Source organism: Haemaphysalis longicornis, unplaced genomic scaffold (genome assembly GCF_048455015.1).
Source record: "Haemaphysalis longicornis isolate Haplotype H1 unplaced genomic scaffold, Haemaphysalis longicornis Haplotype H1 scaffold_6, whole genome shotgun sequence".
Taxonomy (NCBI): domain Eukaryota; kingdom Metazoa; phylum Arthropoda; class Arachnida; order Ixodida; family Ixodidae; genus Haemaphysalis; species Haemaphysalis longicornis.
Genome location: NW_027526407.1, coordinates 24,107,423 through 24,133,972, shown reverse-complemented (window position 1 = coordinate 24,133,972; position 26,550 = coordinate 24,107,423). Strand labels below are relative to the sequence as shown.

At 46.4% G+C, this 26,550-nt stretch overlaps 1 protein-coding gene across 1 annotated transcript in view; it reads left to right on the top strand.

Annotated features, from left to right (window-relative positions):
- Nucleotides 1-1,330: 1,330 nt before the first annotated feature.
- The window catches only part of LOC144142309 (uncharacterized), a 91,686-nt gene continuing 66,466 nt past the window's right edge, over nucleotides 1,331-26,550 (top strand). The window contains 8 exon segments of the mRNA XM_077673711.1: nucleotides 1,331-1,548; nucleotides 10,574-10,901; nucleotides 10,959-11,168; nucleotides 12,288-12,509; nucleotides 12,566-12,730; nucleotides 20,796-20,852; nucleotides 20,907-20,978; nucleotides 21,041-21,190. Of these exon segments, the coding sequence (XP_077529837.1) occupies nucleotides 1,352-1,548; nucleotides 10,574-10,901; nucleotides 10,959-11,168; nucleotides 12,288-12,509; nucleotides 12,566-12,730; nucleotides 20,796-20,852; nucleotides 20,907-20,978; nucleotides 21,041-21,190 (1,401 nt within the window). The 5' untranslated portion in view covers nucleotides 1,331-1,351.

The window sequence follows — 26,550 nt, the reverse complement described above, 5'->3', positions numbered from 1 at the left end:
TGTGCGAAATGGTACATGTGTACAAAGACTCGCAATGCCGTCACTGCACTGGGCGCCATGGGCCCAGGGTTCAAAAGGCCCTAAGCTGCCGAAATATGCTTCGTACTCTAAGAAAAACCAGTTAGCAGGCAGATAAAGCATGAATGAAACTGAACGGAGCACGCCAATAAGCATAAGCGATATGGCTGGATCGGTACCCTAGCGCGGATGTCAGTAGGGACGCTGCGATATTATTCCAGTGGTATCCCTTGCTGAGTTCAGCGTGGCTTCACAGTCTAATCACCACAGCGCGTACTTAAATTATGAATGTTTAGCGGGCGAAGGAAAATTTTAAGCAGTCCTTTATTTACGAACGTGAAACTGCAGGCAATAGGATCGCAAGGAATAGCTTATGGTACACTCTGCCTTGGAAGTTTGTCGTTTCTCTACGGCAGAAAGGTTTTTACTTCTAAGAAAATTCTCACCCTGTTCATCTTCTTTGTACGTTACGTTGTCTGTGGCGATTTTTGGTTGACTTGATGACATATTGGGCTTCCGAGTAACAGTTGCAAAAACCTGTCAGTGATGTCGCTTAGGTTTAGCGGCAACTTCTTCGAACCCACAGAGGAAGGTACGTTAAGCGAATAGTTGAAAAGATAGCACTTCTTTTCTAGCTCACCCAGGAACTGGAATGACTCGCTCATGAGTAAGTGTGGTTCCAAAAAATATTTTCCTGGGAAGCACCGGCAATGTTCTTTCTTTGCGCTTACAGCGAAATGCATCCCTATCTGAACGGCGTCCAGTGATCCCATATCTATCACTTGAGTGCTCGTGACAAGAGGCTATGGAGCATCGGTCACGCTGCTGCAAAGCCAGAGTTGTGCATTCTGGCGTGTCCGATCATCATTAAAAAGCGTCCCGAGAACAACCCTTAGTCACCATGGTACCACAGCGGCCTCAGCTGCACTGATTTTGTAGTGCGAATCATATTTTCAGCGAATGCGCGACACCCACCTGTGCGCGGTCTGATAAGGACCAACGACCCGAGAAGGGCCTCAAGGGCGGAAAGCAGATGTATGGGTGGTGGCTCAGGGTGGGAGAAATGGGGGAAAGGTGGCCAACTTAAGATGTTGCTTCTAGTTTTTTTAGACGTGAAGTCATCGCTTGAAGGGAGAAAAGCTTAGGAGATGCCATTCGGACGTCTTTCCAGAAGCCAGAAACGTTCACTTCAGGGGGTCTTTCTTTCCCACTTCATTTATCGCACCCTCGCCGCTTCCTCCGCCGTTATTCCCTCTCCCGGACGGTTGCTTCATGTATGCTCATAGCAACCATAAGATATGGGCTCCACCGCGGTGTCACGAAATCTGTCGGTATGCCGGCCCTTCACAATCGCTACCACGGGGCTGTTGTAAAAACCCACCGGCTGAGGTCATACAATCGTTCGAGATCTGCTACACTCCTTCTTATGAGCGAAAAGTGGTGGCGGAAACGCCCTTTTCTTGCGCCCAAACGCATGAAGAGGACATCTCAGAACATGGGTGAAAGCTCGATTGGAGGTTCATCGGAACAGTAAGACATGTGCCTTCATTATAGAAAGTTCAAGGCCAGCACGATTGTTTTGTTGTTGCTTCCTCAAAAATATTGTATTCTCTTGTTGACAATTTCGGTATCGGCTAATTATAATTTAAATGTGCATTCACAAAAATAATGACAGAGATTTCAGTATTAAGTGCATACTCATACAAATAATTGTTTTGTGCATGTCTACATTGGCTTTTTCACTCGTGTACCAAGACGGTCTTGGTGAAAACGCACCAAGCTAACAAAACTGTCAAGGCTATTTGACAGCCTGAGCATCTAATGGCATACTAAGCGATACTAATGCTGCCAGTAGAAGCTTCGAAAATCCAGTCTCAGAATTGTTGTTTATTAAGGTAATTATGAGGTTCGAATTGTTGTTTATTAAGGCAATTATGAGGTTCGCTTCCGTGTTTTCTGATTATTATGCGGAGATATGGCTGATTCTTGTGAAGGGTGTCACCTCGTGATCATTTGCACTGTCCGAGGAAAAAACCAAGAATAGAGGGAAATTTACAGGGACGAATATGGGCACTGATAAATTGATATTTTTGAACAAACTTGAACAAAGGAGTTACTGAATGGATGATGAAATGACGTTCGTAACAAATGACTTATTCTTTGAGCACCGAGCACATGAAGGCATACCAAGGAATTCGAGGTTTTGTGAGTGTTTTCCTCAAGTGGCATGGGTGCTAGACAACGTGGGTTTTTATACCCTTCTTTTCTTGGAAAATTGCCCTCATGTGTTGCGGCGAATATTTATTTACGTTATTTGACCAGCACAAAGCCAAAATATCTTTCAAAAATTCTAGTAATCCACAGAAAGTACTACAAGAAAATGGTCTGTTTAGGCTTCGCTACCCCTGAAGCGGGGATTATTTAGTGTGGTAAAATTGTGTTTTTAACTGATTAAGTTGCGTCTTAAGCACGTTCGAATAGCGCGGAACCAATAAATGTGCCGTTATGCAAAATGGCTCCCGTCCCGTGTTGGCTGCTGACTGGGTCCTAAAATATTGTATGGGGGAGTACAGGACGCATCCTCGACGTCCCTTTGCCACATGTTGGCCAGCTGGCCTAAAGTGCACCTAGTAAATACGTTGTGGCATTCCCCTTAAACAATGTCGACAAATCGTGCACGAACCTGCGTCTACTATAACCTTCCCGTCATTAGGAGCTTTCTTAGGCTCAACGTAAACGAAATTATTGGATGGTGCTTGGGCGTGACAACGCTACCTTTAGGGGTGATTAGCCGGGGGTATAGCACTGGCTGTGATGCTTTCCGTGGCACGTTCACCAAATCTGATCCACACCGCATTAAATGTGGGTCTCACAATGGCTACTATGAAAAGTTTCAAGCAGCCTTCAATTGGACAAAAAAGCTTTCCAATCCCATCTCGTAAGAAATACTTAGGTGTGTTAATTTCTGCCAAAATAAATACTAAACAATTTGTAGTGAAGCTCTGTAATGTAATTTTGAATTTCACAATAGTTTTTCTATTTTAAAATACTTTTCGCTGCACATAAAGAAATTAAAATAGCAATGCTCTAACCATAGGAAAATGTGTAGTGCCTCCAATCTTGGTTATGCCTCGCCAGCCCCATAGCGCCCTTTGATAGTACAGCACCACTCCTCTCTAGCGCGCACTCTCGGAGTCCAGTATCTACGCGAAGCCCGATAAGAATACTCAAGGTTCGTTCTGATTTGTGGTTGTGACCACTCAAAATTGCGATGAAAGCCTAAGGAAAAGTAGGAGAGAAGCGGCACGCAACACATGACCCCACTTACACCGGCTCTTTTGTTGTTGTTTTGTTTTGGAATGGTATGGCAGTGTTTAAACAGCAGATAAAAGGTCCGATTCGAGGTGATTCACACAAAGCAAAAACTAACATTCAGGCATCCTCCGTATCCCGCCGCCTAAAGAGTTCTCCGCTTTACTAGATACTTACCGGAACAGACCACATATGAAATTCATGACGGCCTATTTCGGTTGTGCCTGTTGACTGTCGTAGCATTTCAAAAATTTGCTGCCAAATCATTAGATGACGCCGTACGCATAGACTTTGGACATCGCCATTTCCTGACTGGGGCTGTTTTCAGTGCTGAAGTAACAATGTTTAGCTACTAAATGCAGAGTCTGCACTTTGATGTATTATGTCGCAGAAGTTTTAACTTTATGTCTCTATCTTGATGCCGTATGAGTTTAGGGCGGAGATGTTCCGTTTCAGAATTCTAGGAGAAATTATTTGCGGTTTCCCGAGCATTGTTGTATAATTCGGCGACCTGCACTTAATGTTAGACATGTTCTCAAAAAGGCAAAGGAGACATGCGGGGCAACAAAAATACTTAGAATACGGCAACAAAATATAAAACAGTGTCAACGAGGCCCTTTGCTCTGTGCAGTGAGGGAATTGTTGGGTCAGGAAGGGTCACATAAGAAGGAAAAACTGATTTTCTTTGAACAAAAGCAGGTCCCAGCCTCCCGCGAAAGGACGAGCCTCGGCTGCTTGTTCCGATTGCTTGCGTACGTGATATTGATAATATTACCTAAGTATAACACGCTGCACAGGCGTCGTGGCTTTATGGAAGAAATAGGTCACTCAATGTTTTGCACTGTCGGAAGTTCGGGAACCTTTTTCTCAGAAGAAGAAAGCTGCACCTCTCTATAGGTCGGCGCACTCACTCACTCGTGAGTACACTCATTCGTACTCAAACTCACGAGTGAGTACACAACCAGATATAAAAAGTGAGTACGATGAAGTGTGAGTGAAGACGTAAGAGCAGAAGTCTTGAGTACAGTACTCATGCATACACAGTACTCGTGAGTACAGTACTCGTAAGTACATATTGCACATGAGTACACAGTACTTGTGAGTACATAGTCCTGATGAGTATAGTACTGAAGAGTACATAGTACTCATGAGTACAATACTCATGAGTACTGTATTTGCGAGGGCTTGCACTCGGGAGTACAGTAGTGCGAACACGTTTTCTCACGAACTCGTCTCCGGAAGCGTTTGTACAAGCCCCATACATTTAGGCGTGCCGCTGTGCCAATTAACTCTCAAGAATAGTCATATTAGACAACAAAAACTGGACATCTCTCGTTTGCAGTTCCCTGTTGGGCGCTGTTTACGTTTCTCGGCGGTCGCTGTCTAAGGGGTCATGATACAAAAGGAAAAAAGAGGGGGTGACGGCAGGGTGGCCAACGAAGCCGCAGTTGCTCTGCTCCTACGGGACGTGTTGATTGCCGCAATTATTTTTGTTTAAGTGGCCTGGGAACACGTGGCGTCTTCCTTGCGCTTGCTCCGTTCCAGTTGCTTGAGGGAAGAGGTGCTGGAGGCTGCTAACAATGCATGCATTAGGCGTTCAGAAGTCGTTGTTTCTTTGTCTTGAGGAGTTTTACAATACGAACGCCGCGCTGTGTAGTCGTTTTGTGAGCCTAGCCACTGATTAAAACATTCACGATAAATTAACGTGATTCGCGTCAAATCGAGTGCATTGCTTCTGACACCGAAATTGCCCGCACTATATTGCTATGCGCATTCAAGCGATAATTTTGATGAAGTACGTGCTCCAATCTGGTTTTATTAGGCTCCCGTTTTGAAGCGGTTTGATTAGGTTCGCTAGAACTGAGGTCTCTTGCAGCGCCATTTACAAGTGAACTTATAGCAACACTGCGCAGGGACGACAGTGGGATTTTTCCCTGCAACGGAAATAAAATATCCAAGTACACCTAAAGCCATCTGCTGGTTGTGTATCGGGGAACATATTGCCGGCTGAATGCGCGCAACGCGTTGTTTGTCGATGCGTTCTGGCATCTTGCCGCTGGAGGAGCTTTTTGCCTTCGAATGGCTTTTATTTGCCTCCTACACGATACGCCGCTTCTCGTTCATGACGCAGTTTTATGAGGAAGCTGACGACGACGGTAAAGTTCGGTGGTTGCTCTTCCCCTACCTTCAGATGCTGTTTACTCTTGGGGCGAATATCCCTCGCTTGCAACTACTGCCTAGTTTGAGCTTGCACTGTGGAAGGCCTCGTGTAGGGGCCATTTTTAAATAGTCTTTCTTCGGGTTCTATAGAGAGAAAATTTTGGCCTGTCGGTCCGTCTGTGGGTCTGTGTCTGTGATAAAGAGGATTTATATTGAAACTTATTATCAGGTGCCTCTGTATACATGAGAACTACAAGGGTCGCCGGCAAGTAGCTTGATGTATATAATGTCCTCTCTCTTCAACTGCACAACTCTCTGTTCCGCGATTCAGCCACTGGGCGAAAAGTTAAAAATTTTTTTAACGGAAACTTTACATCGGCAAAGCAACCCTTAGCTACTAAATATGGAAACGTAATTGTTTGAGCACTACTACGCAAAAATAAGACGTTAGGAATATTTGAACCAAAACATGAATACCATAGTGATACTCGCACTGTTCCTGTAATAAAGAATAGACGTGGGTGTAATTTTTGCAATCGCAAAAAAACGCGTTAAAACCAATATTTCAATCACAAGCACGAAAAATTGGCGCAGCTTGCACTAGTGGTGCAAGGTTGGAGAAACAGAGAAACGTCCGCTCTCCGTTTGTCGGAGACACGGCTGTTGCCCCTCGCGTGGTTTTTAGAACTTGTTGCCGGAAACTCTCCATTACTGACAGACCCAGACCATTTTGTCCGCAGTCTTTCATATCTTTCCCGAAGTGGAGCGCGTTCGCATGAGCTTTCACCCACGGCAACTGGCTTCACGAACTCCGCATCTCTAGCGCGAACGTGGCGTCTGTGCTCCCCACTTCAGGCACGAATGCACGTGAACTGGCATGTAGAACAGCTAGCACGTGAGAGAAGTCTCCGCGAACGCTGGACATAGTGTTCCCAAAGGTCGATCTGGCCAACGTCGGGCGCTCCTCACGAGGCGCAAGCTCAAGTGTGGTCGTTATTTTTCTTTGTACTTTTACAAGCTCCTCACGGGGCGCCACCCCACGTGTAAGCCTGGATGATGTCAGGCGCTGTTTACGGGGGCATGATCACGCTCGCCTCGTGAGGTGCGCTGCGCGGCAGGGGCTACAGAAGACTATCGTCTTTCGATGTCATTTCTTTGAGTAGATTCTACGACAGTTCTTGTGCTGATCAATTGCCTGCGTGTTGCTACTAAGAAACTTTCATTTTGTTGAAGTACCGCTTTAGTGAAGTACTGAAGAACGTGCTGCATCGGCACCGAGCCAATGAACAAGGTACATAAACCCCGCGCAGGTCTCTCCACCGATAAGCAACGTGACGCGCAACGTACGCAGCGCAAATGACCAAGAGCGCAGCACATGCCTGGCACCCGCTCTTCCGGTACAGACCCACACGAAACAAACACTCAAAGCGCGGAGCGAGTGTGTACGATATTTTCCGCACGTGCTGTCCGGGGTCCAGTCCACGCATACAACGACATTGCATCCGGATTTGTGGGCATGGCCACGTCGAGCGAGAAGCATGGCGCACGAAACGAACCATCCGTGGAGAACGACAGAGTGCCAAGGTTAGGGGAGTTTCCAACGACAAACGAGACACACAGCACACAAAACGCACCCGAGGTGACGATCGACATCGAACCCGGACCGGTGGAGCTGACCACGGCGAACAAATTCCACAGCTCACGGAAGGCGATGAAGCCAGCACACACGGAGGAAACGCTATTCGCGACATCTTCCGCTCCGGCTGCTGCTATCCGGACTTAGCCAGTGAATGTCGCAACTGCAAAAATCAACCTTGCCACAAGCAACAAAAGACCCAGCGCACGCGGTTAAACCCTACCGGAACGTACGACCTCTCCGGCACCCGCTGCTACAACGCGACTCCAGCCAACGAACGGCATCACACTCGTGCAGGTAGGTACATCAACGAGCAACGACACGACCAGCGCATGTGGCAAGTCTGATCTGGAAGGAACAAGATCCCCGCACCCGCTACTCCGGTTGAGACTCACGCTCCAAAATGATTTCGCCCTGGAGGACGCAACCACGAGCAAGCGGACACTGAACGAAAGGAACGCTTTCGAACCTGCCTGTACGGGAGAAATACCAACCTCAGGATTCTCGAAGCAACGGGCAAAGGCGAAAAGTTGAGCGACGACACGGACACGGCAAGAACGAAAGCGAATGCAACCGATCCAGACGAAACCATCAAATGCCCTACCGATGAAGTCACGCTTACGAAGCCAAGTAATGTGAGACCGAACAGACAAGACGTGCAACGCCCGCTTCGCCACCTCAACGGCTTCACTTCCGAGTCAACCACGGCAACAGTGAGCACGCAGCCGCAACATTTTGACCGATCAGCCAGGCCAGCCTACGACAACGGAACGCCATCAAACGCTGAATAAAAGACAAACGGCTCCCACACCACACGCAATGCACACCTCGATCGAAGCAACGTCCTCAACGCGCTGAACGATGCCATTCCTGCGAACCGCGGCTTGGAACCGACAAAACGGTCGCCTACGCTGCTACGTGCACCAAGCACGCAACGAGCTACAAGAACACAATCGCTGAGGGAAGCGAAGCTGTCATGTTTAGGTCCGACGAAGTGAATTCCACGGTACGGAAAAAAACGAAGCCGATTTGCAATTTACCGAGCCTCATCAAGACGAACGTCCTCCTAACGTCCTCCTGTGTTTTGAACGTACTAAATTTACTCAAGTACGATGAAATACTGCATGTGTTAACGTGTCAAAATGTCGGTGTTTTAAAATTATTTACATTTCGTGCTGAAATTATCTTGGATTGCTGAAAACAAATTGAACGTAATACGTTGTAGAGCTGAATCATCAAGTTGTATTTTCGTCTGAGAGAAACAAAAACAAAGTACTGCATCGGATTGCAAATGCTTCAGTTATCAAACAAAGAAACCGACACGAATTCCATCAATGATAAGAATTGACACATTTATTACGAATCTTAAAGGGACACGGAAGTGATTTGTAAACAATGCGGGATTACGAGCGCAAATTGTAGTCCGGAGTCCCTAGGCCCTGTTTCGACCGATCTGAGCACGTTTACGCGAATTTATTTAGCAGAAAAGTCAATTCGGAAATGCTGTCCTCCTCTCTGCACTCTCTCCTATTTTCTGTGGCGTTTTCGTGTCACGTCAGCAGGAGAGGAGCTGGCAATTGGTTGCGCTACTGCACGGCTCGCCGACCTTCCGCGGCCGAGTCAGTCGGCCCAACGTTTAGTCCGCTGGCCACCGACGGGTCATCGCAATTCGCTCGATCAGTTGAAACTAAGCCACAACACGTTTGGGAATGGAAGAATGTGCCTTTCTTTACTTCGTTAGTTTGTACACTGTATCTAGCTCCAAGTCAAGGTCGCTTCACACAAGCGCTGCACAAGCACACATGCGACGCTTCGCTGACTGGTACGTCAGTAGGAAAATATAAGGCCACTTGAAGGGGGAGAAGAGTCAGCGAAGTCAATAGAGATACTAAGGAAATAAGACCAACTGATATTTTTACCGTACAGCGTAAACCTAGGGTGCGGGAAGCACTTTTTTGCGCTGGTCGAACAAGCACAGCGGTCAGCAGCACGACTACGCGTCTGCGAACGCTTTTCCGTCTAAGAAATGCAATTTCTAGACGTGACCTATTGTGGAAACTCGGGGGACGCTTACTGCACGAGCGCAATACAACAAATAGTCATCTAAGCTGCTTGAAATACTAAAACTAAATAAAAGTGTAAACTGGTTATACATTATATACCTTATATTTCGGCCGTCTGGCAGCTCGAGCGTGGCCTAGTAGTTTGGAGTGCTGGGTATGTTAACACAAGTGTTTTGCCAGTCGCAAGTTCGAATCCTCGCGGGTACAGTTTTTATTTATAAGTTAAGTTTCTCGTTTTCGCCGATGTTTTCTATACTGAGTTAATCTTTTTTTGGGCCGAAACGTACATTGCCCTACGAACTAGTCCACAGAGTTCGCGCAGGCTGGCACTGGCGCGCTAGCGAGTTCTCGTTGGCGTGCTGTTGCCATAAGCACCGACTGCTTGCGGGCAGCGGGCACAGGCCAGAATCAATAGACCTTTGGCGTGGTTTGAACACGCTTTTTACGATACAGGCATGAGTGAGGAAAGCTCCAAATATGGGGGAAAAGCGCATGTATTTGAGCGTCTGCGGGGACGCGGAGGGCGTTCATGCACTGCGTAGGCCTCAGCTAGTGAATGCTACAATTCCAAGCCGTCCTGGGAGGCTTATCTTATGCCTTTTACAGCCGACAACATGGCAGAAGCGCGGTGCTACGATTACTGGGATATTGAGAATGCCCATCCAACGACGCCATCGGATGTCAAACAGGTTGTTTTACAGAACCGAAACCGAAACCGAAACTTGTTTGATTGCTAACCTAGCCTATAAGTGTATTTAAAGATTCTTATTCTCTCTTGTCCCACGCCGTGCGCTGGATGAGCACCCGAGAAGCGCCGCTGGGCAGGAGCAATCTCGCGCTTGCTAAGGCGATGGCGCCCTCTCTTGCGTTGAACCAGATTTAAGGAATCAAGTGAGAGATAGACTGGCCGTAAGTTGCCTTCGTATAACATGCCGCAGCAGGCTAAGAAATATGCTTGAGAGAAGAAAACCTGGTGTTTGAAACTACTTTCGAGACGGAATTTTACAAATTTCTGTCAATAAAGCAATTAGATCCTGATTCCTCTTGTCTGGTAAATTAGTTTAAATCATGCTAGTTTATTTTGAACAGGTTTTATCTATCATTCACTTGTTTTTTGACCATCGTTAGCCAATTTAATTTACCGTGACGACAGGAGACGACACCGACAACCCGAGCCCGTAGAGAGCATACCCCCTGAAAGTTTTATGTTTAAAGTAGCCTTGCCGTGTTTGTAAAGGTAGCTTAGAAAAGGCAGCAGAACCTGTGCCTGATCAGAGCAGCCAAAAATGACTTCTCGCGGAGTTGAAAATTTTTCAAATATATGCAATTGTAATCAAGCTTTAAAATTTTTCCCATCTAATGTAGCGGTGTTTGACGTCCGCAGGAACAATCCTCTGAACAGGGTGAGAAATGGTCGGGCAGTGCCGATCGTCTACCCTAACGATGACGGTGGCTTCGAGCTGGACGAGGGCGCTCTCCGACGCATTCTACTGGGGAAAGATGTCGCAAATAAGCCAGTCGTGGTGGTATCAGTCGCTGGAGCATTCCGAAAGGGCAAGTCCTTTCTGTTGAACTTTTTCCTCCGCTACATGCGCAGCGAAGGAAAAGGCGATTGGCTGGGCTGCACAAGTACTCCCCTTGAAGGCTTTTCCTGGTGCGGTGGAATCGACCGCCACACTACCGGCATTCTACTCTGGGATGAAGTGTTCCTGGTTTGTACATCATGTGTGGTTGGCATGCACCCTTCGTGATTATTGCCACTTTTGCAGGTTACCAGGACAGATGGCAGCCAGGTGGCAGTGTTACTCATGGACACTCAGGGAGCGTTTGACACTTATACCACCGTCAATGATGTTGCCACCATCTTCGCCCTTAGCACAATGACCAGCTCTGTGCAGGTCTACAACCTTTCCCAGAACATTCAAGAAGACGACCTCCAGCACCTTCAGTTCTTCACGGAGTATGGCCGGATGGCTCAGGTGCGGACTGGCTTAGCTGAAGGATACCGCTCTGCGGTATTCTGCATATACGGTCTGCACAACTCTGAAACTTTAGCGGACGTTGCTCGAATTATTTTTCTGAGGCTGCCGTCCTTAGCAACTGAATTTTTATATTTCTTGAAGCTTTCCCAGAAACTAAAGTGCAGTCAAGGCCACGGCCGGGGTGTATAGTTTTTGGTAAGAAATATCCGTCAGTCTCATTTTTCCCCTACGGCTCACAAGTGCAATGATCCCAAAAAGAGCAGTTTATTAGATTTTCTCTTGTGTTTAGAAGGCAATTTATTAAGGGTGATAAACAATCGGCCAGTTTTTATACACCTATACGTTCTAAACACTTACAAGGAGCTCTATCACTACGCCAGCTTCGGTACCCTTAATAAGTAACATCAAATAATTTGCTTTGCTCGCGGAAAAAAAACACACTTTGAAGTGTTACAATTGATTGCAGATTTTATTCACGTAAATGTTTTGCAGGGATACCACTTAATTGTGCGTACCATTGTAGTTATACACTAAAAAATTGAGGAAGGCACAGGCACCTTAAAAGTTAATGAAATAATTTACCATTTCCCGTTTTTAGTTTGCACAGGCTCAGTGCGTTTTGACCATAGCATGTTGAAGGGGACTTCCCCATGCTGTTGTTTCTTATAGCGTTTTTAAATTTGTGGTTTTGACACATTATTTTAAATACCGTACTCAATATGTTTTATGTATCACTAATCTGCAAGTGTGAATTCATTTCAGATTTAATTATTGAAATTGAAATTCAGATATAGCAAGAGTAAATATTTCGCACATATATTGAAGGCTATATTACACATTTAATATTTCTACGAACGTTGAAAATTTTAAATGGCGTAATGTTTTATACTACGTGCTACTTTCTGACAAAGACGGAGTTGGGCCAGCCATCGTAATGCGTCTACAAAGCTTTTTCATGTTGGCAATGCGTTACTCATCGATAGTTTTTCCTGTCTGCCTTGCCGAGTTAGCTGCAGACTCATGTCAAGGTGCTCTTCATCCCAGCTTTCATCAACATCTTCCTTCACCGATATCGGAGGAAAAATAGCGGTATCAATTGCATTATTGTCCTTGCAGCAGCATGGTGGCTCGCACGCGCCGTTCCAGAAGCTCGTGTTTCTCGTGCGTGATTGGGCGCACGTGTCGGACGCTCAGCACGGGGCACAAGGGGGTCAAAATATCTTGAACAAGCGCCTGGACACTTCTGGGCGGGACAACGAGCTGGAGATACTGCGACGCCTCATCAAGTCCTCTTTTTCTGAACTCTGCTGCTTTCTCATGCCGTATCCTGGGCGTCAGGTACTCAATGGTTCGTTCATATTGCGTGCACCTTTGGCAAAAGAAAAATAACGCAGGTGGCGACCGGGCAACCAGCCGAGGGCTGCCTTCCTGATATGGAAGATGATTTCAAGCACCACCTTCGGGAGTTCGTGGAATCGTTGTTGGGTAACGACAAGCTTGTAACCAAGAGGATCAATGGCACGGAGGTTTCCTGCAAAGAATGGGTGACATACTTCTCGGTGCGCCAAATTTCTATCCAGCACTAATCAAATCACAAAACGCAGTGCTCTGAAAATAGTTACTAAACTCTAGCATCTTTTCAAGTAGGAGAGAAATGAGTCATGAGAAATATTTTCGTAGAAGTACCCTGAACCTTGTTAGGAGAAGACAAGTTTTCATTAGTTGTCTTTAATATTGCAACGTTGCAACACACTTCATGTAACGTAGTATCAGCGTCTTCTTTCAATGCACCTGTAGTGAGGACAGTAAGTTGGAGTCTTTTTTTCAAGTCCAAAGGCGATGCTACGAACAAGAACACTGGATCAGAACTCATTACACTTCTATCAGATGATTCGTAAATACAGTTTAGATAGGTACCGGAGCAGCAGGAAAAGGTTGTCTCCTATGATCGGATGAGTAGAATGGCAACGTTTACGTGTATTGATGGATATTGAACAAAGCAAGGATCTATGCAGGAAGAAATTAGTTTCCGAGCCGTATTCTTAATCTACTTCATAAAGACAGCCCCAAGGCTGTTTCAGTGGTTTAGTGGTTTTTAAAAGCAGAGCTGTTTAAGCTCTTCGTTGCACCGTCGATACACAAAAAACGAGGAAGAAAATGCCGAGCGATGTACCCACATGGGGGATTGGCCAGGATTTTAATGCGCTCGCTACAAAAAGCTGTAACTTTGGAACTTCTACATTTGAGTGGAGAAAGAGCATATAATCAAAGTCAAGCATTGGTAAAAAAATCGATAGTGGAGTTTGGAATGAGCTTTTAAAAGCAGAGCTGTTGCAGCTCTTGCTTGCGCTTTTCATACACACAAAAAATACCAAAAAATGCTGAGCGACCGTACCCTCGAGGGTGGGGGTGGTGTGGAGGAGATGACAGGAATCCAATGAGCCCGCTACCCAAAATAGTAAATTAGAAACTTGAGCATTTGCATTAAGAACAAGCATATAAGCACAATCAAGAGTTATTGAATAAATTCAAAGTAGAGGTTGAAACGAAAGAATGATCTGCACCAAGAAAATACCGAGTGTACGCACCCCCGTGGGGCATCGGCCAGGAATCTAATAAGCCCGCCACATGAAAATGTAAATTAGAAACTTTAGCAATTGCATAAAGAAGAAACATGTAAGCAGAATCAAGAGTTATTAAATAAATTCGAAGTAGAGGTTAAGCGAAAGAATGAGCTTGCACGAAGAAAATGTCGAGTGCACGGACCAACGTGGGAGATTGGCCCAGTGATGCACCCGGTACACCAAAAACATGAATTTACAAACTGCAGAATTTGAGTGAAGAAAGGGAATATAATCACAAGCAAGAATTCGTAAAACATTCGGTAGTACAGCTTGGTATAAAATTGTAACGACACAGCTCTTTGGGATCTTGGTTGCGCCACCCATACGCAGAAAAAATTCCAAGGAAACGCCGAGCTACGTACCCAGGCGGGGAATTGGCAAGGTGGTGCGCCCTCTACACAAAACTGTAATTTAGAAATTTCAGAATTTCAATAAAGAGACAGTATATAATCCCCAGCAAGAATTGGTATCGGCTATTCCAAGGATCTCAAACACGCGGGACGCTGGCTGCATGCGACAGGGGACCAATCAATTCCGGCCCGGCCGGCTCAAGAGTGTCTTCGTTCATTTTTTATCCGTTTTTAGAGCAACTGCGTGGTTGTACGCTTTGTTCGAATACCCAAGGGCGCAAATGGTCAAAGACTGCTCGAAACAGCGCTCCATCTTTGCTGGGATGCAAAAGCGGGCTTGCTGGTGGGTGGCGGACAAAACTCGCGGTACTCCGCGTAATCAATCGATTCGCCGAGGTACACTGCATTGTGCACCAAGAAGCGCTGTGCAGGAAGTCTCAGCAAATGAAGGGAGTCATGGATATGGTGTTCAGTGCAGTGAACTTTATGCGTTCAGTGGTAGGGGTGGTGGCTATGTTTATTACGGGATGGACCTATCCTTGCGTGGTATCCCGGCAATTGCTCCGCGGAACAGCACCTTTTTGTCGCTATCCACGGGAAATCATCGGGAGTTGCCGAGGCTTGTGTCTCTTAAAACCGGAGGATCAGGCACAAAATGTCTATACTTGTGATCCAATCCCCATTAGGAAACATGGCATCGTCAAAAGAGGCATGCGGAGCTAATTACCTTCTTAGTTGTTTAAACAAAGCTAACCGCTCAGTCGCCAGCTCCCGGCAGTTCATATGAAAGTGTCAAATGTCGCCTATTACGCAACACGTTGCGCACAGATGAGAGGAGATGAGGTTCAGCTTAGGACGCCACGCCGTTGTCCGCGCTGAGTTGGTCCGGATGTGGAACAGGAAGGATGTCTCTGTCCTCTTCCTTGCTTTGATAATTCAAAGTTAATGTGCTGGTCGCCAGAGAGATCGGAAAGGTTCTTTAATTATTGCATTTAAAATGCGGCGTTCTTCTGGAGCAAGTTTCAGAAAACGAGTACAGGATGTCGCTTCACGGGCCCACTTGTCCACCGGCTCGTTTCCAAGCACTGCTACATGGGAAGGAACCCACTGGTAGAGAAAGCTAAATTCTTTTCATTTAGCTGCTGAAGGAGAGGTAGGGGGCGTTGAGAAGTTTTATCTACAGGCAATCCATGCTACAAAAGTTGTAGGACTGACTTGGAATCTGTTAGAATAACCGTTCTCCGCACGCGAAACGATTTTTTTTTTCAGCCTCGCACGCTATACACCCCGCCGTTGTTGATGTTGTCAAATGGTTAATGTCAGCCGCGTAGGAAACGTTCATGCTGGGAACAAGCATGGCCGCCGCGCTGGTGTTTAATTCTCTGTCAGCAGAGCCATCCGTAAACACGGGAACACAATCTCCGTAGGACCGTTACAGAGATTGTGTTCTCCCTTGAGCCACATTGTCGCTTGAACCAATGGTGTAGAACTCTTTCAGCGAATGCCCGAAAAGGCGATCTGACACTCGAAACTCTCCAAATACCACGAATGCTCTAAGTGATGTTAATTCTTCCACCACTATGGGTAAAGAATGCACCGAGTTTAAGTGCCGCGTGTATGCGAGATTCCACCCTTAAGCGGCGATGCCTGAGCAATGCCTTTTCGGCATCAGACTGTCAGTCAGACGCTGAGACGCCATAAAGTGAAACTTTGAAAAATGGGACTAATCAGGGACTTTTCTGTTTGCCGCCGCCTCGGGAACTCTTAGGGATATCTTAATGGCTTTGTCGGTGCAGTGCTTCCAGAGGAGCTTGCAATGGTGAGATTTGCGCGAGTTGATGCATAATTTCAAAGAGGGGAACAGCGCAACACAGACGAAACACAAGGAGAGAGTGACAACCACAAGTGCGCACTTTTAACTGAAGCTCTATTTTTCGGCTTGTCACTTCTTACGCGGACAGTAAAAAACACAAGAAAATGAGAAATAACATGAATGCTGGAGATAACCCAAGTGGTCGACACACTACATCCACGCCATGTGCCCCAAACACGTGCTGAACTTTCTGTGGAGCAGAAAATTACTCTCTTTTTGGGAGAGCGACAACGAGGGTACACTCAGATATTTTTCTTTACGGCGCCATATTGCTGCGCCTTCGAAAATTATAACTAAATTTTGGGTTTGGACTAGTTGGTTCATAATTAAACTGTGAAACAGCGCTTTAAACGAGTACAGCGAGAGAAGAAGACACAGACAGGAGCACCGACTATCAACTGAGCAATATTTTATTGCTTGCGGAAATATAAAGGAAAAATACAACGACGTAACACCCGTGCGTGAAGAAGAAAAATAAACACAAACAAACTACAGGCGCATCTGCTATGCAAAGATAACTCTAAATTACATGTTCAAGTACACAAGTTCTTTCTGATACAGAGCTACGGAAAGGGTGCTCACGCAATCTTCGCCACGCTGGGGGATCTCCCATGCCTCGTAGATTTCGCGTGCGCGTGTGTCGCGAAACCTCTGGAGTACATTAGTGTCTTCCAAACGCGGGGATCACTTACAGGCCTTGCAGGCCTTGCAGTGCGTTGCCAAGTTGCTTCCTGTGCCGGTTTTAGGAGAGTATGCATGCTCGCTTACGCGCTCGATCAGGCAACGCCCGGTCTGCTCCACATACACACGACCACATACGAGGGGCACCTCATACACGACGCTATCGCGCCAAGCCACGAAGCGCTTCGCGTGCTTTTTCATGCATCGCACATTTGTGCGCCCAGGTGAGTTCACCTTTGCACACAAACTTCCACGTTTTTTCGGGGCCGAGAACACGGTCCGCACACCTGCTTTTTCAGCGACAATTTTGATCCGATGGGATACCTTGTGGATGTACGGTATGACGCTTAGGGGCTTTTTTCGCTTGTCTTCTTGGGTCTCGTGGGCCGAGCGGACTTTCATGGGGAGCGCTTCAGGAATTCCAAGGACCTGAAACCCCTGGAGCTCACCAAGGAGGTTACCGAAGAAGGGTCTATGCGTTTTCTTGATCTACGGCTGTCGTGCCAATTTCATCACATATGCTGGAGGTACACCCCTAGAAGCAAAAAAAGGGGTGCTGCCATATTGCTCAGCCCATTCCAAGCTTACGAAGCGTGGAATCGCCCACTCCGCACTGTTGAACGCTTCGGTTCGGTCCTGTCCTCACGGAATGGAGTGCAGCCTGGACACGAAAGTGGAGCGGCTGCGGTCGGCAGGCTACCCACAGGCCTTGGTCCTTGGAATTGCTGAAGCGGTCCTGAAGAAAGTGAGCTCGACCCACGGGACCCAAGAAGACAAGCGAAAAAAGCCCCTAAGCGTAATACCGTACATCCACAAGGTATCCCATCGGATCAAAATTGTCGCTGAAAAAGCAGGTGTGCGGACCGTGTTCTCGGCCCCGAAAAAACGTGGAAGTTTGTGTGCAAAGGTGAACTCGCCTGGGCGCACAAATGTGTGATGCATGACAAAGCACGGCAAGCGCTTTGTGGCTTGCCGCGACGGCGTCGTGTATGAGGTGCCCCTCGCATGTGGTCGTGTGTATGTGGGGCAGACCGGGCGTTGCCTGATCGAGCGCCTAAGCGAGCATGCATACTCTCTTAAAACCGGCAGAGGAAGCAACTTGGTAACGCACTGCAAGGCCTGCAAGGCCTGTAAGTGCTCCCCGCGTTTGGAAGACACTAATGTACTCCAGAGGTTTCGTGACACACGCGCAGGCGAAATCTACGAGGCATGGGAGATCGCCCAGCTTGGCGAAGATTGCGTGAGCTTCCGTAGCTCTGCATCAGAAAGAACTTGTGTACTTGAACATGTAATTTAGAGTTATCTTTGCATAGCAGATGCGCCTGTAGTTTGTGTATCTTTTTGTTCTTCACGCACGGGTGTGGCGTCATTGTATTTTTCCTTTATATGTCCGCAAGCAATAAAATATTGCTCAGTTGATAGTCGGCGCTCGTGCCTGTGTCTTCTTCTCTCGCTGTCCTCGTTTAAAGCGCTGTTTCACAGTTTAATTCGATAATTCGTCTAGTTATTTTATGTATGTTTTCAAACGACGTGGGTTTTGTTAAAAAGTGAGGCGCAGCCACGGCAATACCGACTGTGTACACCGAAATTGTCATTAATGGCCTTACGTGAATTAAAGTGATGTTATTTTATTCTTTTATTAAGTCATTGTCCTGTTTAGCCTACATAGGTTTTCCCACAGGACAACGGAACTGAATACAGTAAACCCGATTATAACAAACTCGGATAGAACTAACTGCGCTATATATGGAACAAAAGCAATTCTGTTACGAAAATGCATGCGAAGCATATTCCTTATAACGAAGTTCCATTCGGATATATCGAACTCGGCGCACCTACAATTGCCACCGAAATACTTCGGATGGTAGTAAAAGGGACCAACACATACTATAAGCTTTATCTAGTGCCCCTCATGAAACCCTACCTAGTGACAGTTGATCCACACTTTTACTGATTATGATCCAAAACCTCTTGAGTGTGCTCTTTTACGCTGTCGGTTTGTGGATGATACATGCGCCGTTTTTTTTATCCAGGACAAGGTTATTATACTGTAGTTTGAACTGAGGAGCATTTGGGTGGCTTTTCGCAAAGTAGAAAAGCTGTTTGAGAGCATGAAGTGTGGCGGGAGAAAAATCTTCACTAAGCAAAATATCTTTTTCTTTTAGCTTCGTATGCACAGAAAGTATTTTGTCTTTTATTTTATAGGAGGAGAATTTAACTAGTATTGGACGACTCTTATTTGACACTTAGGTTCCCAAACGATGCGCACATTCAACAGCCCTGTCGAATGATTCCGCATCAACTACGGCTGTCAGGACATTTATTTGTTTTTTCCGATTGTTGCCATGTTTCACGAGGGTCAAACTTAGGTCGGCTCAAGTGGCCATGGAAAGAGTAATGCTAGGAGTAACGTTTAGAGACAGAAAATAAGCTTCGTGGAACAGAGAACAAATAGAGTACATAAAAGTTCGAATAAAAAGAAGAACTGTACTTAGGCTGGGCACGTAATTAGGCGCAATGGCAATGGTTGGACTACCAGGGCGACAGAGCGGACACCAAGAGACGGGTCTAGGAAATGAGGAAGGTCCAGTGCTTGACTGAGGGATGAAATTGGAAAATATGTAGGCAAATATTGGACTTCAGGAGCGCGGGGCAGGAGTGGTTGGAGGTCTAGGGTAGATGCCTTCGCCCTGCAGCGAACCTACTGGCCTTCTGCCGTTGGTGGTAAGCTTTCAACAGCCGGTTCTTCGACGAACGAAGAGGGAACTCCAGCTCAGCTGTTTCTCCTGCCTTTCCCCACTGGTGCAAGCGGCGGCAATGGTTCCAGGCGAAATTAATTTTTTTTCTTCACGGGATTTACGAAGCTAATGCAATCGCATGCTTCTCCTGTTATTGCAGAATATTACGCATTCGAAATGGTACTATGCCCTTGCCATGTTTTAAAAAAGCAGACTTCAACAAGTTACGTTGCATAATGCGGCTTGAAGTATGATGCAGTAGGCTCAGGAATACCATCTGTTTGGGTCATGGTATAGCTGTTACGCCTGTTCACATTGCACATGCACTTTAAAGTATGGAGTTTTTAGGAGTTGAAACGAGCTAACGCCGCTGGCGAAACTTTTTTTATTTCATTTCTGAAAATAACTGTATATCATATAAGAAAGGTTTATTATACAATTGCCAAGAAAGCTTCGCTACCACTAGACAACAAAAGTGGCTGATATTCATGACTTGCAAGATGGGTAATTGTGATTGCAAGATGATTTGCAAGATGGGTAATTGTGTAAAGGTACGTGTGTTCCTTCGACAGGGGATCGAGATGATACGACAGAGTGCTCGAAACATGTGTACGACAACGCAATTACTAACTCTTGGCCTAGCTAATTATGGTGCTTTCGATTTATGGAACAGTACCATAGGCTGTAACAGGGCTACAATGTCAGCAGTACGATGGGGCGCGCTAACAAATGTTACAACAATTTTACTACCTTATCGAACCTCAATTAAATGTTTGAAACATTGCAGAGCTGCCAATGGATCAAAAGGAGATTCTTAGGTAGACTTATATAGCAAACGGCCAGAGACGGGGAGCGGTCGCCATACAAGAGAAAGCGTGCGAAACCAACCATATCCTTCACGTCCACCCCTAGCTGCTGCATCGTTGTTTAACGTTACCCTCTCACCTAGAGCTGCCTGTAGCCTTCTTTCTTTAGAACAATATTTCGTCTTCGGAGTACAAATGCGCACATTTGTCATGTAGGCTTCAGTTGTAATGTTCATGCTGAGTTTTTTCTCCTAAATGAACATGTCTAGAAAATCGGAAAAAGCTCACTTTGTGTAGACAAAACAGCAAATTCTTGTGCTCAACACGACCTGTAAGGCAAGGGTAACTGAATGCGGGAAAATTTTTGTTATATTCTTTCTGGCAGGATTCGTTCATAGTGATAAATCCGTGGCCTGTATTGAAACTTAGCATGTGACTTCTCACGCGTTACTTCTTAAGATTGCCCATGCATTACTAACTTAAGATTGCCCATGCATTACTAACGGGCGATGGCACCATTTTATTGAAGCCTTTTATCCTTCTGTCTTGCAGAAGTACGCCAAAATCTTCAGCGGAAACGAGCTTCCTAAACTCAAGACCGTTCTAGAGGTGGGTATAGGTTCCTTCTTTGAAGTATGCCGTGAAAACAAGGTGTTCTTTCAGGTGACGGCTGACGTAGACAACATGATGGCTCTAGAGAAAGCCAAGGAAACATACTTGGACGGCATGGAAAAAGTAGGTCACAAATGATGGTGGCCAAAATAAAAATTGTCAACAATTATTATTCTTGTACACAGGCATGTGGACCAGACCAGCCATATCTAGACATTCCCGAATTCACCAAGCAGCACATTCTTCACAAAAATGCTGCAATTACGTTTTTCGAGAGCTTACCGAAGATGGGAGGCGATGTCTACTCCTTGCCATACGTGGAGAGACTCTTAAAGGTATGGTTTTGCCGTTGTTGGCTGAATAAGGCCCTTTAGTGCATATTACAAGCATGTAGTTTTTTCTTATTCGAATTTCGTTTAGGTCAGCAAAAGTGTTTCTAGTTGCACATTCAGTGGTAAGCAAAATAAGTACAGTGCCCACTGAACAACAATCTTTTCATCTGTAGCTCTTTAACTATTTCCGTGAAAGCTTTTATTTTACGTTCAACGCTTCAAATAAGACTTAAAATAAGAAGTTAATTTAATAGGGCACAGAGAGAAAGGTGGTAAAATGTGATTGGCTCAGTCTTGCCGCAAATCACAAAAAAGTCAAAATCCCTTCGTTTCTCCGGTGAGAGCTCAAAACTTAATAATAAAACGACCATAGTAACAAACAAATACCTTAGCGTAAACACGTTTTACAGGGTTTGCACTAACCAAACATGACGCATATTTGAATGATACCGCCCTACGATAATTAGAGCATACATACCTGCTCTTTTAGTGCCGACCCTACTGAAAAGTTCCGTATATACGGAATTACGGGAATACGGAGTTCATACGGAGTGTTACGCCCCCAAGCGTAACGAATGTAGATATTAGTTTCACAAACAGGGGAATTATATGAGTTTGAATAACATGAACGTTTCCCACAGTTTTCGTGTTTTTACCTTTAATAATAAGCAAAATCGCGCTCGGCATGATTTCCGTATACTCCGTATATACGTAATTCATACGGACAATGATTTTGTGGTGCTAGTGATCATTCAGACCTAAAACAGGTGTCAAATTTTTCAACAGGCATGCACTGTTTCATTATCATGTGCTTCTCGAAAATGTTTCTTTTTTTTGTGGCGGCTTTGTGTGATGCTAGGAATGTACTCTGCATTCCCATGACTTGTATACAGTCGATCCCGGATATAACGAACTCCAAGGGGATCGTAACATAGTTCGATATATCGATAATTCGAAATATAAAATATGCCTACCTGAAGCTTACCTGAATACTCCGCACATCACTGAGAGCTTTCGGAGATTGTGACAAGCGGTTTGTAACCGACTTGTTCTCCAAAGCACGGAAAATACGAAACACAGCGCAACGACCACGGCCATTTATTTGGCATGAAAAAAGTCCGTGAGCTTGGACTGCTTCTTCTGTTGCGCCATGAAGTTCATTAAACTGTCTTCAAGTTTGCTGACGCTGTCCAAATGCGAAAGTCCGGCGCCTTCCATTGCGCCGCAACAGCGGCGAATCACGCTGAACGCCGACGCAAGCTCAGCTGCAGTAGGCGGGTGGATATCTTCATCGGAGTCGCTTGTTGCCGCTTCTTCGGCAGCGGCAATTGCGATGTCCGCCACGATCTCCGCATCGGTGAGATCCGCCACAGCCTGCGCGTCATCGTCAGCACTTAAAAAATCGCGCGCTGTTGCGCCATCTTGGATGGTACCTGGGAATGCCGCCAGCGCCTGAAATTCACAGTCGAAGCACTCAACGCCGTCGTCTTCGGTGTCCGAACACGCCTCGTCAGGAGTCACCACACAGCCCGCTTTGCGGAAGCAGTTTACGACTGTGGTTTGTTTCACGTCGTTCCAAGCGCCTGTCAGCATCTGTGTAGCTCCAAGAAGGTCAACTTTGAGTTCGATTCCCAAACGAAGGTTCGTCAGGTGCCTCTGCACCAGTCGTCGCCTGTACCCAACCTTGAAGGCTTTGATAATGCCTTGGTCGAGAGGCTGCAGCTTCGCCGTAGTGTTGGCCGGCAAAAATTTCACGGTGATGTTTTTCAGTGGGATGGCGACGTGGTGGGCCGAACAATTGTCGAGAAGGAGACAGACTTGGCGGCCGGACTTCTCCAGCTCGGTATCCCATGCCCGGAGCCACTCCGTGAACAGATCGCGTGTCATCCACGCTTTTTTGTTGGATGCGTAGCGCACCGAGAGACCTCTTGCGTTCTTGAAGCAGCGTGGCGATCTGCTCTTGCCGATAACGAACGGCTGAAGTTTGCACGAGCCGTCCATATTTGCAGCGAGCAAAATGGAGATGCGCACCTTGCTCATTTTTCCGCCATGGCATTTGCTGCCCTTGAAGTCCAACGTCTTGCTTGGCAGCATCTGCCAAAACAGGGCAGTTTCGTCGGCATTAAATATTTGCGACGGCGAAAAGCTGTTGCAAATGTCTGGCCATTCGTCGGACAGCCACTTCTCAATGCTGTTGTTGCTGCTAGTTGCCCCGCTTTCACCCGAGAGGGTCTTCCCGACGATGTCGTAGCGATTTTTAAAGCGTTGCTGCCATCCTGTGCCACCAGTGAAGTTGTCTTCACCTAGCGCGGTTGCAAACCACTTTGCCTTTTCCATGAGCATTGGGCCGTCAACAGGAATGTTTTTTGCCCGAGTCTCCAAGAACCAGGCGTACAGGGCTTTCTCAACCTTATCGTATTCCGGTGCACGCACGCGACACGCTCCAGAACGGCCGCACTGCGCTGCCTTCGCCTTCACATCAGCTTTGTGGCGCAGTATTGTGCTTAAGGTGCTCCGAGGAATTCCGAATTCCTTGGCAACCGACGACTTCTTTTCGCCGGCCTCCACCCGTCGAATGATATCTGCCTTCGTTGAGAAATCCAACTTCTTACGTTTTTTTGCGTCCATGGCTCCGAAACGCGTGACCCGGCGCCGCAAAAACAAAACAAACACGCACCACACTTCACGAGTTCCCCGACGGAGCAACCACTGCCACTGGCCAAGCGGCGAGAGCGGACCACTCCGCCGCTCAAGCAAACAGGCTCAAGCGCGCAGAAACTGGATTTTCCTTCCTCCTCAACTGTCTCTCGCCCGCAATCTCTCGCCCGCGTTCTTTACCACGCGGCTGAGGCGTCCAAGGTCACTCTAGCGACGCGACGGAGCCTCTCTCTCACCGAGCGCGGTGAGAGAGAGAACTCGTCGCCGGAACCTTCCCAGGAGGAGCGGCGAAGCGCACTTGCAGGGGCGCTTGACGCGCGGGAGTGTTCGAAATACGCATGTGGCGGTGACCGGGAGTTCGATACACGCGTACAACAGCGCTATACTTTTGCATGGGATTTCCAAGGGGATGTTTAGACTGTTCGATATATACAATAATTCGATATATCCGGGTTCGTTATATCCGGGATCGACTGTATACGGAACGTTTCAGGAGGGGAACATTACGATTCCGGTCCTTTCAAAGCGAATAGTTAACAAAGCACAAAAGCCATTTGGGTGGAATAGTTAAATAGAAATTACCCACTGCGCGGCCACTTTTCCCCCTTCTGCACTCCTGAAGAACAGTGTTTATATTATTTGTTTTAATGCTTTATTTTCACATCGTCTCTGTGCACAGTAGCAATTGTTTTGCAGCAACAAAGTTTACTTTTCTTTGTTTGACGATCACCAGTATCAAACCAAAACACATAGCTATATGGGAACGGCTGTATTTGTTGGCATTAGGAAGTTAGGCCTTGTACTTTTAGGAAAACGCTACTAAGCAATACGTAAGGGGCCGTGGCGCTCAATAAAAACCTGTGCTGTGAGTGCGGTGTACGACAAAAGTCTAGGTAGTTATTGGTCTTCGGAGGCTTCAAAACCTCGATGCCAAAATTTACGCCAATACGTCCCTCACGCTGACGAAAATGGTGTCAAAGCTGTGTAAAAGCAAGAGAAAAAGTGCTCAGTTTTTTAATATCACGAATATTGCCTGTCAGCCCGCCTGTGGATGAAGCTTGCTAGAAAACTCCACCTGAAATCACTAAGGGCTGCAAAACCTGTATTCAAGCGGCCTTAATACAGGAAAACGAAGGCAGGGTTTTTACCGCATGTAGAAGAGACAAGACGAATGGGCATGGATGGGTGCTGCTTGGCACAGATAAACCCTGTTTTCCTTTTATCAAAACCTCTTTTATAAATACTGACACATACCACATAACTTAGGAAAACCGGCAGGAAATGCTCGGAGTTGAACAAGAAACTCCAACACCCAAACATCGCACATGAAACGCTAAGCAATCTTACTACCAAGCAAGCAATCCATTGCTGTAAAAACAAGCATCGAAGGCAAGTAGAGACAGTAAACAAAAGTATAAACAATGTAGAAAGTTAGTGTAGATCCTAAACAAGAAATTGCCGGCCGACAGGTTTTCTTTACGAAACATGGTCCTCTTTTTTCTTTCCCAGTAACCATGTTTTGTACAAAACGTCTTGGACACCTAAGCACTCGTCCAGGCGTACGAAACGCAAAACAATTAGTTTTAAATTGCGGAAATGGTATGCGCGAATTCAATGTGCCACCACGTTTCAGAGCTACTGTTTTTGGTACGGTGTAGTGTTTACTACAGTATGGGGTGCTTTTATACTTTGTCCCCAGATTTGCTAAGCTGTCTTTCGGCCACTCATGTAAAACGAACATGCCAAATTAGAAACTTTTTAAAGAATTAGTATGTAGAAGCCAATGTGTTAATCTCTAATATCTGCACAGTAGTAATGGGGTGCCTACAGACGCATAATCCAGGGGTAAGCATGTGTCTGCTTATTATCACCATCATTTTGTATGTGCGACATTTTTCCCTCCTTCAGTTGCTATGGCTGAGATGCTTGGCCGATCGTCCTTGTTAGGGCTACATATATACATATATATTGTGAGCATTCTCGGCGTTCCTTGAATATGATACGCAGTACTAGCGATATTCCTATCACCGCCAGCGTGAGCACTGAGGGGTACGCTTCCCAACCTCTTGTACTCAGGCCCGTCGCCATTACCACCTGTTAATATACATCATCATCATCGTTGGAAGCGCGCCCACCAACTGAGCAGGATAATAATTCGGCCTGAGCAGGATAATAAACATCGTCTCCGAGATCTCGTCCCTCGCCCTTTCGTCACTCGTTATAACGAAGCAAGCGGGATGGCGAAAAATTTTGTTATAAGCGGTATTTCGATATAAGCGACAACGAGAGAGAAGCTACAGTTTTTAAACTTTAATTGCTCCCCAACTACGAGGAATGAAAGCCCAATGTATTCTGTGGAGAAGAACGTTATTCAGGTTAAAAAAAAGCAGCGAGCTTGGCTGGCTCATGTCCTTGCAGGGCGCGAGCAACGCCTTCTCCAATTTGACCAAATAGGGACTGGCGTCCTATCGCCTCTCAGAGGGCACAGCGAATGAGGAGGAGAAAGCAGCGGCCACTTTTATAGAAATAGGGAGCGGGGTTGGTGCGGGCGTCACGGAAAGCTACAAGAGTTTCGCGCTGGGAAGCATCGCAAATTCCGTGGTTCGAGTCCGAGGTGGTTTTTGTTGAGCTCAAAAAACAATGATTCACCGCTCATTCTGGGTACACAGCACAATCATGAAAAGTCACTGGTTTCGCAGTAGGGT